This window comes from Fukomys damarensis, unplaced genomic scaffold (genome assembly GCF_012274545.1).
Source record: "Fukomys damarensis isolate Sample0158 unplaced genomic scaffold, DMR_v1.0_HiC HiC_scaffold_16, whole genome shotgun sequence".
Taxonomy (NCBI): domain Eukaryota; kingdom Metazoa; phylum Chordata; class Mammalia; order Rodentia; family Bathyergidae; genus Fukomys; species Fukomys damarensis.
Window position 1 is genome coordinate 63,338,313 of NW_022900928.1, and position 21,335 is coordinate 63,359,647.

Consider the following 21,335-nt stretch of genomic DNA (forward strand, 5'->3'; position numbering starts at 1 on the left):
TATATATAGTCAAAATAAAAGATTTGGGACTAACATACTAAATAGCAAGTCAAGAATATGATGTTGGTGATGATGATGACAAAAGCTTTTTTACTTTTAATGAAACTGAGTTGACAGTGAAACTTTATATAAGGTGCAACCTTACATCATGACTGAGCCTCTTGAAATAAAAATCAGTAAGAATACTGAATTCAGTAGTGTGAATCTAAGAATGTGTCCTGGCCATCATGAATAAGCCAAGGCAGTTCTGAGACTTATGATTAATAAGTTTCTCAACTCAGAAGAGAAACAAGAAATTAAATATGTATCAACATGCCATCCTGATGATCAAGTTGAATAATGCATCTCTGATACCCCTTCAATAAATTATGGGATTAAACCATGTATTTGGGATTTCCAACTGTTCTAGTCCACTGTGAAAATTCTGTCCACAGGAAGACTTGCACACTGAATTGAAGCAATTGAAAATTCTTAGTGAGAACAATGAAAGAAAAAAAATAAAATGATTTGTTGCACACATTCTCAGCAAGATAGTGTACTGTAGTGAGGGGTATGACTGCTAAAGTAAATGCATTCCTCTTTGTTCCCTGTGTACAAGGAAAACAACATATTTGCTCAACTGGTACTGCTAATGTGAGATGGCCGAGATTCTAGTTTACATTTAAAAAATTAAGCGAAAGAGATACTTTAATATCCAATTTGGAGCCCCATGTCTGTTGGCATTTTAGGAGACACAGTGAAGCAGTGGCATGGAGATGGAATGATTTCGTTTCCTTATAGAATTTATCCATGAGAGGTGACAGATTTGCATCCCACATACCTAGACCTTGGGTAGGGAATACAGAGAGAGAGTAGATGTTTAGGATCAGCAAACACTACTGCATTCTGAATATAGTATAATAAGAATACTGAAAAGATTGTTAATGTTAGATCAAATCAGAGGAAAGACTGTCCAACTCTTAAAAAACAAGACATTGGTAAGCAACAAAGGACAGTATAATAGGAGATTTAAAAGAAAAAAAAGGAAACAGCTACCCTGTTGGGGTGTGGCAGCACATGCCTTAATCCTAGCATTCAAGAGGCAAAGGAAGAAAGATTGCTGTGACTTCTTGACCATCCTGGGCCACATAGTGAGTTCAAGGTCAGCCTGAACTAGAGACCCTGTCTCAAAATTTAAATAAAACCCCCAAAACCAAAAACCCAAGCAGACCAAAACGACTAAGGAGGAAGAGATGTAGTAATGTCTGTTCAAACAAATGGAGGAATGATAAGTCAGAGAACAGTTAAGTCTTTTCAAGACACAGGAAAAATAAAAATCGAGTCATAACAATAATTTTTGGTGTTAACATATACAATGGTTCTCAGTGAGAACTGTAACAGTAACTAACTGAGAACTAAGTAATGGAGTTGATGGGATATGAAGTTGAACAAGGTGACTCTCGTAGGTTATGACAGAAGGTGAAGGGTTAAAATTACTGGCAATCCTGGAAATCCCTACAGAATGGAATAATTAGATCCCATCTTTTTACACCCTGACAGACAGTTTGATGGTTACTCTGCGGAAACCTGGGCAACTTCTCGAAATGGAGACACCTCCATGGGTTGTTAAAAGGCTGCTACAGATTGCTGTCAAGTCAGTGGAACTTAACCTCATATGTAGTTGGTAGTTGTTTTAGTGTGTGTGTCCCTGGGTATCTTGCCTTCTTTCTTTCCTCATTCATGATGAGCCTGAAGAATTCTTAATACTCCTCACCCCAGGCTTCTCTGAACCTCCACTACATGCTCATCTGCAATGGTTTCTCTCGGTGGAATCTCTTTTCAACCTCTTTTTGGTAATAAACATGGTGTGTTCTTTCCACATTACAAATAATGTCTTCTGGCTCAAAGTCAGGAAATGAAAAGGGCCAGGTATAGATAAGCATGGAGGAAAAGCCACTAATAGCTCTTTCATATTTTGGGGGGATGGACAGCTTGACTGGCAGCGAAGTCCTCACCCAGGTTTCTTGTTTGCTATTAGCCTTATTAATTCCTCCTCTGTGGCAACAGATGCAACCTAAAACTCTGTGAACAATGGTGACTCCTGTACCAATGCTAAATCCTAGGATTACCTTCCTGAAGAACTGGCAACATCTTTAACTCTATAGCCAATGTGAAAGTGTAGAAAACTGCGTAAGTGTTGAAAAACATGCCCAGTATAGAAGAATAAAAGAATTGTTACTGAGCTCATCATTTTGAAAAATAGCTGAATGATTTTTTTCCTAAGTCCATGAATAGTTTTTCTCAAGATTGTGGCCAGTATATCTAATCTTTGTTAAGATTAGAAGAAGAGGCAAGTATAGCAGGAGTTGTTCAGTTTACAAATATAAAATAAAATCTGATAATGTGACTTATAATGGTTTTTCTGATACTTTCAAGTTGACTTCTCTCTGATTTTTTTTAAGAGCAAGAAAGCTTTGGAAAATATAAATGAGATGATTTAAATCTGTCTTTCTGAAAAAAAGAAGGTTGGGCAAGAAAAAATTTTATTTTGGTGCATTAATTCTATCCCATTTTTCTTTTAACTTCATAATGTCTACTCCAATACAAAAGAGGTTAGTAAAGTATAAAAATCCATTTATAAGAAAAATGAATTAAAACTGCTGCTAACCAGAGAATACACTTATACATGGTCTACTAAACAGACATATTTAGTAAAAACTGCCTGCAGCCAATAATGAAAATAACCAAAGATAGATCTAAGGAGGTGCATACAGATGAAAGCCTGAATGAAAATCACATAGAGAGAAATACTAGAAAAGAGCAATGAAATGTCAAGGTTCTTCTTAGCTAACCTCAAATTATAAACATTACGCCTACAACATTTTAAAAAATTAGCAATATCAAGATGACTCATATTAATTACAACAAAAGATGAGTCTTAAAGCTAATCAGTACATAAAATCTCACTCTAAGATTCTTTAAAATAATTAGGTTCTCCTGTTCCTGAAATCTTAAGAGTGAACACTAATCTCAGAAAGACAGGATGATAATATTAGCGACTGTCATTGGTAGCTACAGGAATCTTAGAGCAGTGTTTTCTCTCTCCCATTCATCTGCTGTCCTGAATAGCAGTATACCTACACTAGGTATCAAAGAAAAAAACAAACTCATTACAAGTGGAAGGAGGGAATGAATATCCTAAAAGGCACCCAAATACATGCAAAATATCATAGGAGAGTTTTCAGTTTTTACACAGACATGATCTAAACATAGTAGCAACTACAGAATGGCACAGATATTAACAATACCCATCTTTGTATATCTTACAATTATGTTGCAAATTTTGATGAATGCATCAAATAATAGACATAGGCACTAAAATGAACATCTTTAACCTATCAAGAAGACTGACAGCTGTATAAGTACATATAGAATCCTCTTCAGAGAAACGTAGATGGCAAAAAAGATGTTAATACATCCTTCTTCATTCATTATAATATCTGAAAACTCTGAACCTTAGGAAGAAGGTTTGAATACATGAGTATCAGGGAAAATTGTCAGATTTTGGAATATGAAAGACTCAAACACTGATGACAACAATTTTACTCTGTCAAGGCTTCCTGGTGTAGTGTAAATTCAATAGGAAGAATATTAAATGAATGCATAATATCTGCAGAAGGAACATCTACTAGCACTACTTTCAAGTATATTTAAGTTAATGCTCCTATAAAATACAAGCAGGAAGTTATTACTTCTGGAATAATGAGACCTCCAAAGGGATTACAGGTATCATGCCCCCCTAAAGTCTAGAGTTGGTATGTTGGCTCCCAAGACTACAGGGTGTATTCATAGTCAAACTAGTCCAGTTCAGTCAGTGGTTCTAAAATCAAATGTACCAGATACTGGAAACTGACAGGTGGTAACTTCTTGCCAATGGTCAGACAGACTCCTGAAAACAAAAGATGTACACCTTCAGGGAAAAAAATCTTGTAATAGCAGCATTCAGGATTTAACTGAAAACAACACAGGCTAGAAGACACAAAAGTTGAGAGAACAGTAAGGTCTATTTAGAATTCTCACATTTGTGATTTGGAGGGGGTGGTGACACTAAGGATTAAACCTAAGGAATGCTGAGCTATATTATCAGTCTTTTAAAAAAATCTTATATTAGGATAGGATCTTTTCAAGTTGCCGCAGCCAGCCTTGAACTTGTTATCCTCCTGCCTCAGCCCTCTGAGTAGCTAGGATTACAGGTGCGCAGCACTGTGACTAACCCAGATTATTGATTCTTATTGAATTTCAGTTTTGTATAAAAACTGAAAACTTTCCTATGATATTTTGCATGCATGTGGGTGCCTTTTAGGATATTCATTTCCTCCTTCCATTTGTAGTAAGTTTGTAACCTAGACAGAATGGCTAACCTCTGTTATTATCATTTTTGTTCTTTGAAATTAAGATATCATAAAGATACTAGTGGTAAAATATTCTGAAAATTCAAAATACTGGACACATATTCCTTTTTATTACTGTCACTTTTGTGGAAATGCCACTAATGATAATGAGTCAAAGAGTAGTCAATTTGAAGTCTATGCAACTAATTACTTACTGTAAAAGCAGACTGTTTTCATTTACTTTTACCAAGCAAGCAGAAAGAAAAATTTTAAAATTCATGCTTGTGAATTTTGGTATATCTGTAAAACACCAGAATAATTATTCCAGCAAAATCTTGCGTGCTTACTATTTCTGTAGGTCTAATGTGAATTAAAGGCACAATACTGACATAAAAGTATACCTGAAAGCCATCTATCATTAAACACAAACCACATTAGAATATGTATCAACAGACTTTAAACATGGCTTTCTAAAATCAGTATTTATTTTATCAAGAGCATATATGTAAGCTTTGGGGGAGCCTTGTTTTAGCTTATTGAATAAAAATGTGTTTTCCCATTTACAGCTGTGTTTAAATAAAGTAATCAGGCAGCAGCTCAATATGTACATCCATAAATACATGTATGTGCACACACCAAGCAAAAATGTCCTTCATATTTATCTTTCCTCTTTAATCTTCATATCATTACACCAAAAAGCTTTAGTCTGCCACCTCAAATAGACTTTGATTCATCATCTTCCTGAAGGTGTAAATCACAGGTCTGGCCTCACGCTATCCTGTATGTCCTTGGAAATTTATTTTCAAAAATCCAGATCAGATCCTGTGTTATGCACTGGAGTATGTTTGTCTAAAAGGTGACTAATTCAGACCACCTTCAGCCCAGATGTATCTGCTGACTATATCAAAATATAAACACAGAAACTTGGCTACTGAAATTTTGCTGAAAATTACAATCTGGCAATCATAAATGAAGACACTTGAGTGTACCTAACAGCATGTCAACAGTTCTTTACTTATTATCAGTTAAGGTGCTCTTAACTCTTTTATGTTCAATGGCAGTGCTTTGTAGCAAAGTATGTGCATGGGATATGACTTTGGTAGAATAATCTAGATTATAAGCAATAAACAAGGCAATAAATGAAGCCACAGAAAACAAGATCAGCAACATTAAAATGAGGATGTAACTCAGAAGAAAAACTCATGACACAGATTTCATAACAGAGCTCTGCCCTGGGGTACAGATGTGGATCCTATCTTCCCTGCTTCTGCACAGAAGGCAAAAAAAAAAAAAAAATCCTAGTAGAAGCAATGACATTTCATGTGGTGAGTGATTCATTTGAGGGCTCTAAATTCTCTTGATCTTTGCTTCTGAAGTTTGAGGTTTGAAACCCAAGAGCAGGTGGAATCTTTAAAGACTGCTGATTGCCATTCCTTAGAGCGTTTGGTAAAATAGGCTATTTTTAAAATTCAGCAAGATGGGCAGTGATTCTTCCTAAAACAAGTTGGAACGGTGAAATTCACTGTTAACTTTTTCTTTGCAGCTGGAAGCCATCTGGTAGTACCCCCCCCAAAAAAAAACTGCACATGTTTCTTACCCAGGACGGTGATGGTGGTGTAACTTTCCTGTGGGGGGTCAGTGTAGAGCTGGCAGAAGTATCGCCCTTCATCAGAAATTGAGACGTTTGTCAACGACACTTTGAGTTCACTGCTAGAAAAATTCAGCAACTGAAACCTGCTGTCTTTCAAAGCTGTGAAACAAAATACGGGAGTTAGTGATTGTGAGAATGACAACTGTGTATTTTCCTGAACTAGGTGAAGAGAAAGTTGAGCTTCTGCAATAAGTGGATGTAAAACAAACAACCTTATCCAAAGTAAACTCACACATATGCCGGGTGCACGTGTGAGTGCGCACACGCACACACACACACACACACACACACCCCACTGGGTGTAATTCCAAGCACTGTCTCAGCACATACTCATAAATTCTTTCAGGTTCCTATCAAAGACAGGCTAAATTGGGCTGGGGATTTAGCTCAGTGGTTACATACATACATATATATGCAAAACGAAAACAGAAGGGAAATCCTGAGATCCTGAGTTCCCTGACATAGGTTGCCAGCCCTTCTTAGCCTTTGGGCACCACAAATTTAGGAACAAGGGCCTACAAGCATTTAATGTGCCTCTAAAACCCCAAGGCTTTAAATAAAAAGTGGCTCCAAATTATAAAAGAGAATTTTAAAAATCATTAATAATTCCAAAGCAAAATAAAAGCATTTAAAATGTGATAACAAAATAGTCCTATTAACATGGATGCACTTTAATTTTTGTGATATAATTTGAGGTGCAGCTGCCAAACACTGATGGTCTAAGGCCTACAAAGACCTTAAACTGGTCCTCTACTGCTCTAGCTACTTTCAGCTTCACAGTATGAAACTGATTAGATATCAAGCAGGAAATCAGGACTGCTATGAAAGCAATGTATATGGACTTCTTATTTATTTCAAATGTTCTTAAGTCTATTAATTTTGGTAAAGGCTACTTTAGTCCACAGTCACAAAATTCAGCTTAAGTATAGGAAGCTAGCTTTCTTCTTTTATCCTCCCTCATCCATACCAGTGTTCTTTAGGTTTATCAATTCTTTCCATGGGTCACAAATATCCCTGGCTTTTAGGGAGGAAAAGTAACAAGTAAAGAGAAAGGGACATGCTGGCCATTTGCTTTGGTTAAGGTGCCAATACTCTCAAATAACAATTTTTTTTCAAAGACTTACTTCTTGTTCTTGTCACACCATGATACCCAATTGAACCATTTCTATTATATACACCTTAGTTTCCATTATCAGCTTTTGTTCTAATACTTTTGGAAAGATTTCAGCATATGAATACCTCCATATATATAGCAGAGGCGGTGGTGAGAGATTTGGTTTTGTCATTTAGGCACAGATTGCCTTGGAAACTCCAATCTTCAAACCAAACAGATTACCTTTCAGAATGCTATATTTTCCTTGCCTTACCCTATTTGAGTTGTTTGTGTCAGCTAAGTATTTGGGACTCAATTGCAATTCACCTTGAATTACTACAATCAATTCCTATTGCAAAGTAAGACTGCCTTACTTTTAAAAGGGACCGTTCAAGGTTTCTATTAAGTAGAAAGATTATGATTGCCTGTCTCTTCTTCCCTCTAAAGAATTGACTAAACCTTAAGCATCTAACATTAAATTAAAAAAAGGTAGCCTTAGCAATCTCTTTATCAAGACAACATGTAGGAAAAAGTTGCCGTCTAATACGATAGGGATGGAAACTTACGCCTGAAGTCCCTGAAATAAATGGTCTGCCTGTTGGGATTCAGGAGTTGAATCACAGAGTCGTCACTCTTATTGACTTGGCAGCTGATGGTTGCAACTTCTCCTTCGATCACTGTCACGTCTTTTGTAAACAAATTCTGTCCATCACCTTTAAAAAAGGGAGAAAAAGGTCAGAAAAAAAATTCCATCAACTAAAATTTGGTTGATGGGATCAATTACAATGAAAAATAAGAAATGAGAAGTGTATCAGAAAATGAGCACAAGTAGTAACGTTTGGTATGGCTCTAATATCTTTCTCTCAAATTCATAAAATGAGTCTAATAAACTAAGGCCGATCTGGAGACAAAATACAACTAAACCCAGAATTGACAGTCTCAAAGATTGCAATGCCAAAGTCCCAGCCTCTAGTATTTTGCACTGCTGGACAGTAGACTGTGGAGGTATTGGAAATGTCATAGCACTGGTTTTTGTCAGGAGCTAAAGTTTTCCTAGCTGGGGGAGGAAGATGCATATATGGTCAAGAGTAGCTCACATGTCCTTGAGCTAAACTATTTGGTTACCTCACAGAAAACTCAAGAGGCCACTTGACAGAAAGAAGTAGGAGATTCGATAAATAATCTTGTCTTGTTAGTGGAAGTCAACGCTCCCAATGTATAGGCAGTTCATTTAGTCACTGTGTGAGTGAGGATGGGACTGACTGAGTCTTTGAGGTCTCAATAAAATCTAGGGAAGGCTTACCATTGAGAGTTTGTTCCTCTACTCTCACACCTTCAGGACTCACTCAAGTCCCAGGCAGCTCTGAACCCTTGCCTTTTACTGTAGAACACCCCCTCTAGCCATTTAGAAAATCTTTTTTAGTACATGTCAAAAAGTCAAGGCTTTTCAGATCTACCGATGTAAGACTTATCTCTAGATCTGCTCTAGTTTGTTGCTTCTAAGATTAGTGACAGCAGTCAGGGCACCTCATAAATGTCCTAAATGATCCACAGCATAAGGTAGCAGGAGGAGAGTTCAATTGAGAAGCAAAAGATGAAGCAACTGTCAATTGTTCAACTCTGCACCTGGCATAGCAGGGAATATGGACACAAATGACATTAGCCCAATCTTAAAGAAGCTGCAATTCCTCACCCCCATGGAAGAACAAAAAGGGAGTTGTAAGCATAGCTGTATGTGTCAATCAGGAAGGGAGGGGCTGCTTTTTAGCTGTGTGTATGTGTAGGGGGAGCTGCTGTTCAGCTGTGTGGTATCAGGAAAATTATTTAAAGTCCCTGAGCCAATTTCCCATCTTGAAAATGGGGACAGTAATTAAAAGCTATCTCACAGAGCTGATACAGAGAGCTGAGCACTGTCTAGCTTCTCCGAAATGTAAATAGATGGTAGCTGTTGCTACTGTCGCCATCATCATAGCATCATCATCATCATCATCATCATCATCATCATCATTTCTCTGGACCTCAAATCCAAGCAGTTATTAAGCCATTACAATGTGTAGGGAGTACTGAGGATACAAGCATGCACATAACAGGATCACAGCCCCCACTGTAAGACAGGAGCTCTCTATGTAGCTGCTATATATCAATTCAGGGTGGCTTATTCACTCCTTAAAAAAAATGTTGTCACATCACAACACAAAGATCAAATACTAATCTAAGAAAAAAACTGAGACGCATAAGTAGAGATGTAATTAGAATAAATGGAGGATTTCCACTTGTTATCATATTTCTGTTGAAGGATCCTTTCTCGGCAGGACACAGTGGGACAGTGTGAGAAAGGTGTCTAAGATGGCTTTAAGCCAAATCCACCTAGAAATAGACTAGCCCCTGGCAGAGGATTAGAAGAGGGGAAACTAGAAGGGAAAAAGATTATTAGAGCCACAGATAAACAAAAATTCTTGGTGCTTAAGGAACAAACCAAAATGAAACCTGACCTTGAGCTCTAGGATTCAGAGAATTAACCTGGGTGTGAGGATATAGCCCACAGGGCTTTCAGTGAGTGAGAGGGTACATTTTCCCTAGCTTGATCCAGTAGAAGAAGCTTAGTAGGCTGAACGGTGTTACAAAATAACAACATAGAGAAAAAGTGATCAGAAAAAAAGGAAAGGATGCTTTTTTTCCCCCTTAGTGGATTACTGTGACAATGCAGAATTCAGAACCCAGCTGGAGGGAGTAGTTTATTCCCAGAGTTGAGAAAAGAATACGGGAATTCCCGCCAATCAAGCAATTTCAGGGTGGAATTTTTTGGCCCTACCAAAGTGTGTATAGGAAGTCTCAGAGTAACACAATCCAGTAAGAAAATTAAGAAAAAATGAAATGGCACGATTCAAGTGTTTTAACTGCCTCAGGTCATGGGTCACAGGACTGGCCTTCAGGAGACTAGAACACCAAATGGGATCTTAATTGGTTCTAGGCAAAGGGATGTAGGGTCTTAAATCTAAAGAATGTCTGTTAGCAATACAGATAGTCTTTAGTTTACAAAAGATACATGAGAAAAGGCTGCATGGTGATAGGCATTAATCCTTTCAAAGTAAAACAGAGCCTCATAGATGCTAACTACTACCCTATCTTGAAGCTACTGGGACTTGAAGTCACTTGGCAATTCAATTATCCTCTAATAGAACAGTTCCTGTGGAAATAACTATAAGCTTTAATTTTAGCTCCTTATTTGAAATCCAAGGCTAGTATATTCTGAGAGGAGTATACTATGTTCATATTAAGGCTATATAGCATTTATATAGAAGATAGGAGCAAAGAGGACTTGACCATACATTTTTTGGGGGGTTTTTGTTTTGTTTTGGTGTGTGTGTGTGTGTGTGTGTGTGTGTGTGTGTGTGTGTGTGTGTGTGTGTGTGTTTGTGTTTTGGTACCGGGGATCGAACTTGGGTCCTTGCTTGCGAGGCAGGCCACCGAACTGCTGAGCTAAAAATCCCTGGCCCTGACCATACATTCTTTTTGTTTTAAGTAATGAAGGCAATAAAACACAATCCGAGCTTTCTGTCTATTCTTATAAAATCTAACCATTTTTTGTTGTATTTTTAATTAGGTATTATAAGACCAGACAGTTTTAATGTGTCATTATGAAGCAAATTATTCAGGTAAATTTTTGTCATCTGCAATTTCTTGCCCTTGCTGTGCTCTAAAAAAATCTATAGTAATATCATCAACATGGTATTATTATTATTATTTAATTATTAAGGTCAACAGAAAACCCAGCAACTCAGAACATGCCAACGTGTAGTTGTGTTAACATGGTGATAATGCTAACGCTAAAAAAATTGTGTGGTAATAAAATATTTTGCTGAAAGATATCAAAGTGCTTTGGCTGATGGTGGTGGCCCAAGGATGTCATTTTATAAAAATCACCAATAAATTATACGGGTCAGCTAGATGGCAGTTATATTAAACAGAGCTCCATACTTTGAGGCACCATAAGATGGCTGCAATGGGATAATAATGACCTATTTATTTGAGGCAAAGGAAGTGAATGACAGTGATGAAAATATGGTATGTATGTCAGTACTCTTAACTGCCTGAAGCCTTTATGTAAAAATAATTTCTGCTCACATCCTCAAATATTTCTTCCAAACAGAAGGGTGCACTGTGACTTGATAAATTTCCCCTTGAAACAGATATCATGACAATTAGATTGCTATAAAACAAAATTTGATGTATAGCAGACGGATAGAAAGAGGCAACTTGGTGCCTTTCTTAAAGAATCCATGTTAAAAAAACAAAACCTTTCTGATTTTCTAAAACTCTATTAGTAGATATACTGGCAAGGCAGAAATAGCACATGTTCTGCTCCCCCAGTCAATCAGGTACAATATACTGTAGCCATTAAATAAGGCTGTTAATAGCAAAGAAATTTATTTTAAGAATAGAACAATGGCATATATAGACATTTTTGATTGCTAATTGGTATATATGGTAAGATTTAGGAGGCAGAATCAAACTGGATTTTAATTTATACCAGCAACTATTATATTATGGAAATACATTCTGTATAAATTCCAGATTTGCCCCATAACTTCTAAAAATAAAACCCTGGCTTTGGAGAGGCTACTCATATGTAAGTATCCTGTAGTAAGTTAGAAGTTGCTGGGTCATTCATCACTAGACAAAAAAGGTAAAAATTTATTTGGATGACTACCAGGTTGGTGAGGGTTGGAGTACAGGTAGAGATGCAGTTGGCACATAAATCTATTTATTCAGACTTCAATGAATGTAGCTTGTGGATTCTTTCCTAAAAACCTCATTTTGTTATAAACTCCGTGGAAACAGCATTGCATCGACTGGAGTCCTTTTAATCAACAATATGCCCTCTTTGGGGGAGGAGATGGGGCAGATCTTAAAGCAAGAACTGGAAATGAGAAATGGGATAGAGAACACACTGTCTTCCAGTGTTGGACATCATGCTAGCTGCTTTACACACTTTTCCCCTCAAACTTCTGGAGTTCGCAGTATCCCCACTTTAAAGATTAAAAACCTGAGGCTCAAACAGATTTCAGTCAGTTGTCTGATGTAATTCTGTCAAGTGGCCAAACTGGTGTCTGAATCCCATTCTGTCAGGTTCTTTGCCCACGTAGCTTGGACTTCTTACCAGACAACATCAGCATTGGTTGCCAAGGTTCTATTGGCAATGCCTTGAATATTTACTTGTTTTTAAAGAGGTCTATTTCCCTATGAGCAACTTCTGATTTTTTTATTTCCATAATTTTTCCAGAACACAATTACATACTTCAAGATGAGAGACAGACTGTCCTGAATGTAAAACACCTTGTTTACTACTGCTTTCTTCTTTCAGTGTACAGCACACTCTGCCCCCAGAGAAAGCCTTTATTACCAGAGCATGGAGGGCATTTGCCAGCACTGAGAGCTCTTGCCCTACTGCCTGGCTCTTAATAAATAAAGCACTTCATTTACACTGGGGGAGTCTCTCCAGTCAAGTCCATAATAAAAGGGCAAGTCATAGTTAAAAGAGAAATCAGTTTATGCTATGGCAACTCTGTAAACTCTTACTGACATGAAGGAGTACCTACGACCCTTAACTGGGGATGACAGTTTAGCCAGACTGAGAGCAAATTGAGTTCTGACGTGTTCCTTCAGTAGCAAAAATCACATTAGCACCCCACCCCCGCTGCCCCCCTACTCTATAGAAGATGGAACATAACAATGAAGTAAAACATCATTTTCAAAGAAAGGACTCAAACCCAAAACACAGATAGACTAAAAAAAAGAAAGAAGCGTCCCACTGGTGACTGATATAGTTAGTACCTTAAAAATCCCACTATAGTAGGGGAAGGGTAATAAGGGAAAATAAAAAAATGTGAGATAATGAAAAGATAAAAATAAAGTGTTTGTAGATGGGGAGGGGAGGAGGGAGTGAAGGGAGGGCAGGGGTAAGGGGAAAAAATGAGAATTAAGACTTGTCATGTAGAGGTACAAGATCCCAACAATGAATGTAACTGTACTGTATCCCTAAAATGTACCAATAAACTCAATTAAAGCTGAAAAAAAATCCCACTATAATTGAAATATATATATTTGAAATTTTACACAAATTGAACATCTCAGTTCCTCACTCTCACCCTCTACAAGGTATCTAAATTTGAAACTTTTATTTACTTTTTGGGTTTTTTTGGTATTAGGAATTTAACTCATGGCCTTACACTTGCTAGACAGGGGCTGCTGCACCTCTGAGCTACATCCCCAGCCCATAGATTAGACATTTTTAAAGCATCAAAATACTTGTGTGTTTTAGGAAACTTTGTTTTTGATTTATTTGTGAGCCTTCTCTGCCTTTGGTTTCCAATGGCCTGTCACCTTGTTCACTAATATAGTACTTTATTTTTACACCCTGTTCAGGATGTATTCAACTCTGAAGAACAGCATCTACCTCTACTCAAAAACAACAACAAACCATTATCACCAGCAGAGGCATCACAATTCCTGCTCACCTTTCCAAGACCTAGCACAGGGCTGAGTACTTTTCAGAAAAAGCAACAAAAGATTAAGATTCTGTTGAAGTCTGGAGGAAAAAATCTTTCTAACTGCACATGCTCTCCCTAGTCAACATAAACACAGCGTGCACTACAAATCATTAACAAAGCCATTAAGATTTGATTTCTATCTAAGCAATTATTGTCAGCATATTCTGTACATTTCCTTTAAAAGACTCAATCCTATCTTTCAATTCATTAAACTGTTCCCTGCATTTACAGTTTTATGTCAAATCAGAAACCTATTTGAATTAATAAGAATTACAGCAAAAGTAATTTGAAAATAAATTATTTGAAGTTCAAGCCATGAAAGCTTTTGATAAAAGAACTCAGTCCCATTTAAACATTACAGTAACATTTTTAGTCAGCCAATACTTAAGAGAGACAGTGAGTCAGTGCCCAAAAGAAGGGGTTTGTCAACTATGGATTAAGAACAAGGGTGAGACTTCTTCAACACAAACACAATTCTTCATTTCAAAGAGAGGCAATATTTCAACCTTGGTGAATATTTGAATATTTATTTAAAAATCAAAAGCATTCAATCTGCCTGTTGTTTACAAAGCTTCTGCTAACCTTTCTGATCCTCATTCATGTTTTGCTATCCCAAACAGTAAAGTCAAAGGCTGATTGTCTGCTACAAGGATTGCCTCCTCAATAGTCAAAACAATTGAGAATGCCAACCACAGAGATCACAGTCTTACAGATAAAATAAGCCAAATCAAATCACAAATAAGTAAGTGCACAAGAACAGATGACGTTGACCTATGTCATTTGTGCCACCATCTTTTACAGAACCCTTTTGGAATCAAAGATCCACAGAACCAAAAGGAATCTAGAGATCACCTCTTAATAAAGACAAGACACCCAGGCCCAGGAAGAAGAAATGCCTAAAAATCACAGGGTGCTGTCAAAAGTATGGGCCACAGCTCTTCCCTCAGTCATCCTGGTATTTCTAAGTAATATATATATTGATTTCTCATTACAGAAGCAATATATGCTCAAGTTTTGTTTATTCTTCCTCTCTTGTTTTGAAAGCTTTGTTTTATGGAGGATTTATGACACTGCATGCTATGGCATGAAGATGGTCACGACTGCACGAGATTTCCCTATAATATAATTACTGTTGCATCATTTGAGTTTATGGAAGGAAAAATACTAAACTTAATCTAATCTTTTATAATCAGTAAAAGGTGAGGCAAAATTTTAAACAGCAAGGGGAAGAGTGATCATTCTGTTTTTTTTTCTTCAATTAAAATTGTTGATTTCCCCTGAATACAAAACAAAAAAATATCTGACACAACATTAAGCTGTTCATGAATATTCTGTATACACACTCTTGTTTAGTTGACTAATGGCAAATTAACGTTCTCTATTTTAGCTTAAACACATAGTATAGGTATGTTTGATTAGCATTGAATTCCAAAAGCTGATTACTATGCATGCTTTGATTATGTAATTACATAATAGAGTATAATGGCTCCTTTGGAGTCATTATGATCTATATGGCAAATATGTTTCAGTTTTGCTATAGTTTAAATACACGTTGAGATGACAGCTCATAACAAGGTTCTACTTTTCAGTCTTATCAGCTAAATGGGCATTTTCCCATTCATCCTAACATCTCCTTGACACCAATTAAGGACTATTGTGTCAAGCTCCATACACTTCTGAGAAATTCCTTTTGTTTTCTTGGCATTCAAAAAAGGACATTAATTTTAAAAGCTGTATTAAGCAAAAGGCTCTGTTTAAAAAAAAAAAAAAAGGCCGAGATTCCATCCTTCATCCACCCTTTGAAAGGTCTGCAGGGAATCACATCTAGTTCATTAATCACTGCTCAGACAACCACAAGGGGGTTAAAGATGGAATTTCACCTTTAACTCCAAAATGCATGCTAAGGGAGAACAGCCAAGAATACTGATGCACACAGAGGTGGCTCACCACAATGCACTCTACTCAGGGGCCAACTGCACATCAACCACACTGAGGGACACAAAGGCACACTTCTGCAAATCTCATTTCTTCCAGTTATCCCTCATATTTGAAGTTCCTTGAGGGAGAGGCAGCTATGAAATAGCACAGCAAGATTTCTCCTTCATAGTCCCCAAACTGGGTTTTTGATAGATCTAAAGCCAACAAATCTTACCTAGTGAATAGAGTTTTGATAATTCCACCTTGACCTTAGAAACTGTCAAGTAGTTTGGCTTTAAAATAGGAAAAAAGTTACTCTAAAGAATTATGTAAAGTTTTTCTTGTCCCCATGAAATTCTTTATTTAATCTCAGTTGCAAGAAAAGTTATTTCTGCATTTCGCTCCCAAGAGCATGCTCCCTTATACTATTCCAAACCAAAGGTGACTGGAGTCTTAACTTTCACAGACGAGTAAGCACCAAGCTATTTTTACCTTTATGTCTATTCGTTTTCAGCATTAAGGTTGAAGAACTGAGGTCAAGCACAGTCCAGCGTATATTTACATATAGGATGAACTCTTTTGTGAAGGAAAATATGGATTAGATGTGGGAACACTTTTCAAGGAGGTGTGACAAAAGGAAAACAGAGAGTCAGCATTTGCATTATTTCAATTTCAACAGCAGCCTTCCCTTTAAAGGATTCTAAGCTCAACAGGACTTTTTAATCAGGGCCTACACCACTAAAAGGGCCAAGCAATTATGATGCTTAAGGTCTAAGCTGCTTGATCCTGTAAAGGAAGAGGTATAATCCACCCTACGGAATGTTTATGTGCAGTGATACCCAGCCACTAAACCTGAAGATCTGAATTAGCTTTTCCATTAAAATTCACTTATCAGAGAAGCTAATGGCAATAAAGAAACAGGAATACAAAGGAAACCATAAAAGATAATAATGATCACTAGATTCTTCTGCTCTTCACACCGACAAGTGAAAACTGCAGGCTTTTCCTTTCCCCTCACTCCCTTTCACAGCTGGACAGGTTGCATATTCTTTTTAATCATCAAAAAGATAGCAGTTTTTATTTTTGGAGAAAACATTGCCCAGTCCAGAAGAAAAACTCCCCCCAGTGGACAGATTTTATGGAAATTAAAAGAGATGGGGAAAAAACAGAACCCCCTAATTCTCAGTTACATTTGTTTCAGAGATGGCATTGAAATCACCTTGTGGATGAGCCATTTTAAGCCAGCTAAATCTGCTTAGAGGCTCTTGGGGAAAGGGGGGGCTCTTTAAAAATATTAATTAAAAAATAACTGCAGTCATCCAGCTTGGACTTTGGAGAACAACAATCTGAAAACAGAGGCTTCTTATAAAACTAATTGTGTTGGCAAAGCAAGTAGTTTCTTCTCAATGGATCTGATTCTGTGATAGTCGTTTATGGCAAAAGAAGAAAAGAACAGCTTCAGATGGAACGGCTGCAGTACAATTCCATGCTGGCTGGGGTTCTAGCATTTCAAAATATGTTAAATTTCTTTTAGACAAAATGGAGCTGTGCTCAAAGCCAACTGTTGATCCTTTGCACCAGACATTTTGCTAATGAACTGATAATATGATATTATGCTCGCTGGGACATATTTGCAGATGAAAACTGCAACATTCTGCAGGTGAAAATTTTTGTACAAAATCCTGCTATCCATAAGCATGGACTACTGGGGAAGAAAACCACATCCTGAAAGGGATGAGGAGTGCAAGTAGCAATTGTTAGCTGATAAAGCATAATCTGTCTCATCATCCAGCGTGGAAGCCGTCGGCCCTAAAATCAGCTGAAATCTCATTTTTAGTTCACATAGTAGGACCATTTCTATTTGTTAAGCCACGAGCTAGTCACAACTAAAACAAAAGGCTTCCATGGTGAAAACTCAAATACTTATTAAAATACTTGACCATCACAAATGAAGGCACAAATATTAAGTTAGTGGCCAAGCTATTTACTACATACACTGCAATGGCCTCCAGGACACTCTCACTCTATAGAAAAAGACAATGCTGACTTTTCCTAACCATATGAAAAGAAAACTTTAGGTTCAAAGGTGTGGGATGACTTGACCCTGCTGTGGTCACTTCTGCTTAACTGATCCTTCTCAATTTGCCTAAGCTGAGAGCCTATCTGAGGTGTCCCCTATTCACAACTCTCACCTTTACTAGCTATTCTGCTATCAAATTTTTAAAATTGAATTTCTCCAGAACTTCAATCTTAAATCTCAAAGGAGATGGCACATGTATTTTCCTTATTTTTTTGTACCTTGCTTTTAAGCACCCAATTTAGTATCATGTTACTTTTTGATAAGAGGGACCATGATTAAACTTGGGGTCACTTTTTGCTTCAACTCAATAAAAGCTAGAGATTTTTTTTTCCTCACATTTGCCGGCAGGGTTTTAAAAGTTAACAATTAATGTAAATTATTTAAGATCACGAGGCTATAACATGTAACAATAATTACTGTACACACAGAATAAAAGGGGAATGGTTGCTATTCTCCAAGTCTGGAGGCAAGAAAAACAAATTATTTCTTTTCCAAAGTGCTTATTACTATTAATTTTTTAACATCAAGAAAACTCTCACTGTTATTTGGGAGGGGGCATTATTTAAGTCATCTGCATAATAGCAATAGCTAATATACTTTAAAAATCTTTTCTATGTTCCAAGCATTATCTTTATTTACCTATTTATTTATTTATTTATTTATTTATTTTTACATTATTTCACTTAAACCTTACAACAATCCTATGTGGTTTGGTATCTTACTTTCATTCCATTAAACAGAGAAGACAAGACTTGGACGTGTTAAATAAATTGGAATTAATATCTTAACATAGATCTGCTTAACTTTAGATATGGTACTAGTAATGATTACTTCACATTAATGAGGTAGCTGGGAAGACATCAAATTTTATGATGACAAAGGAGTGGGGAGGGGAACCAATGGAAGAATCTACAGTATCTCATTTATATGACTTGGGAATAAAACCAAAGTAGTACACTCAGCATAGAAAAGAGCCTGAAGTCAAACAGTCCAACTACTAGCAATCCAAATGCTTCAATATGTGACACTGATAGAATAAGCTCTATACTCAGAGCCCAAATATTGGGTCTTCTGTATCTTGAGAGATTTCTGTTTAGCCAAATGATCCAGACTCAAAAGGCAGCTCAACTCCAACTTCAGGAATTCATAGTACCTGCTTCAAAGGCATTCATTAGTACTGACAGGCTATGTGACTGAAATTTGGCTGTAGTAGCAGCTTCTCTCCATCTACTGGTTCATTTTTTTTCTGCCAACAAGAGCCACTGAAAACCTTCCAAATCTAAAGCTTAGAGCTGACAGGACAAGTAAGTAAGGATATTAGTTAGAACATATCAGATATGGACTCAGCTTCAACTGACATTACCACAAACAGAAAATGGGGAAATGAGAGGAGATAGATGTTTCATATCCTTATTCTAGAGAGTATTCCAAATGTGTGTGATATGGTTTGTTTAAGAAACAGCTGTAAATCCATGATAATCATCATGCTGAATAACGCCACAACATTCAACTTACACCTCCTACCAGGAAGCCAAGCAGCTCTGGATTATTATATGAAACAACAATTTCTTAGCTGCAAAACTGGGTTCTGTGACTAAGATCCTTATTGGTGAGTTCTTCACTGTATTGCCTGTCAGTTATAAAGCAAGAGGTGTTTGCTTTAACCTCTGGGCTTTTGAGTTGCTGGTATCAGCTGAGTCAAGGGAGAAATACTTTTCAGTTAGAAAGCTCTGTTAAGCCAGAGTTTGATGAAAGGATTGCATAAGAGAAGTCAGTAGCCCAAAGAGATTCCAGATTCTACTCCAATGCTTGCTGATTCCCTGATGCAAAGCCTACATCAGTAAGATATACACATCACTATCCAAATTTGTGCCATCATAAAATAACCTGATTAGTATCGTCCAAATGTGGGCTGCTGATTAATCATCACTGAAATTAGAGGTTAAGTGATAAGGACATTACCCTTGACTTGTTTTTCACTGGTAGGAGGGAACCAAAGGAGAACTGTGAGACTATGAGACTTGGAAAACTAATTTCTGCTGCAGTTCCAAGCTGTCTGACGGAGAAACTCTAAATCTGCTTGTACATTTCTAAAGGGGCAAATGGCATCTCTTTTACAGGGTTATTAGGAGATTCAAGTGAGGAAATGCACATGAAAGTATTTTTTAGGCTCCAAAAATGCTAAATAAAGGATTACGATCTTTTCCAAATCTTCCCTCAGCATCATCTCCATGTATGTAATCCCTATTACTGGGACACTTTTATGATCTTTCATCATCGCTGGAATCTTTCTTAAATTTTCAGAGATGTAGCTGTTACTCATTTTATTCTAAAGCTAACTAAAAAGCAGACACTGAATGAAAACATCTTCATCAACTATTTATGTTAAATTGCAAAATAAAATCACCACAGATGAAAAACAGAAGGCCCACAGGAGATGTAGGCAGAGGACTGGACATTAGAAATTGGGTTCAATGTATAGCACTAAAAACATAACATATTCTGAGTTCCCTACTTTTCTGTATAGGCCCATAGTTAGTTCAGAGAGAAACAGCCATATTTTCAGGGTGTGAAGGCTGACCAGTGTTAGGCTGGTAATATAGCATACCACTTTCCTTGAAAAACCTCAACAATCGATATCTCAGATACCAAAATTAAAACTAAATGAAATGAGACCAAAATTCCACTAAGTTTGCCAACTCTCCCACTTCCTTTGTCCTATTCTCCAGTACAGAAACAAGACTACTGGTTAGTAAAATATGTAGGACTGTTTGGCTCTTTTCTAACCACCTTAGTCTGTGAGGCTTGTAATGTCTTCTGCTGCTTGCCTCCAAGGCTGGCTGTCACTTTTTACAGATAATTCCTTCCTTTTTTACTAAATGCAAGAGCTCTGAGAGAGCTATTGGGTTTTGAGAACTTTCTTGCTTACTAATGAGTTCCTGGGTATGTCTTGGATGTTTGAGGCCTCAAGAAATCTAATTTTTGCTAAGTGGTGGCATGAGTTGTGATTTTCCCTTTTTATTTGACATTGGAGAAACAAAAGTGCACAGACAAAATTTAATAATAATATTTGATTTAGTTTGACAATTAGACTCTGACACTAACAGATGTTCTTAGGTAAATATATATACACTTGAATGTAGAAAGCAAATCAATACTTATTTGGTGACTGGCACTAGCTTGCTATTGACATTATTTTATAACTTTATCAAACCCACCTATTACTAATTTGTTAATAAAAGCAAGAAAATTAACCATGGAGGAATTCCTGTTGATTCTGAGGGTTGAGCTCAAAGCCACTAGCTTTTTCCAGGAAGTTTTGGTGACTCCTAACACAGTGAGTTCTATGTGTCTCAGTTCTTTATGCCAGTTACCCTGTGATCACTTACTTATAGGGTTATTTCTTTCATTTGATTTGGATCCGCATTTCATCCTAGCTCTGCTAGTTATTAGCAAGAACTCAGGCCAGTCACTTAAGATCTCATAAGCCTTAGGTTTCTCACATGTGAGATGGGTATAATGTACTGTACTTCCCTTGCCAGGTTATTTTGAGAACCAAATGGTCTCACCTGGTGGATTTGAGCCACATCCATATGTTTGTATAGCCGGAGGCTTAGTGCAGGAGTTGTGTGACCAAAAAAATAAAAAAGTTACTTAGTGTTATTTTAACTAT

The 21,335-nt window shown here is 37.0% G+C and overlaps 1 protein-coding gene across 8 annotated transcripts in view; it reads right to left on the bottom strand.

The window, feature by feature from the left end:
• The window catches only part of Cadm1 (cell adhesion molecule 1), a 331,083-nt gene that overhangs the window by 66,401 nt on the left and 243,347 nt on the right, over window positions 1-21,335 (bottom strand). For all 8 annotated transcript variants that reach the window (XM_033764354.1, XM_033764352.1, XM_033764350.1 and 5 more), the window contains exons 2-3: window positions 7,681-7,827; window positions 5,968-6,120 (exon numbers count right to left, since the gene is read on the bottom strand). In XM_033764354.1, coding sequence (XP_033620245.1) covers window positions 5,968-6,120; window positions 7,681-7,827 — 300 coding nt within the window. The remainder of the gene's footprint in view (window positions 1-5,967; window positions 6,121-7,680; window positions 7,828-21,335) is intronic.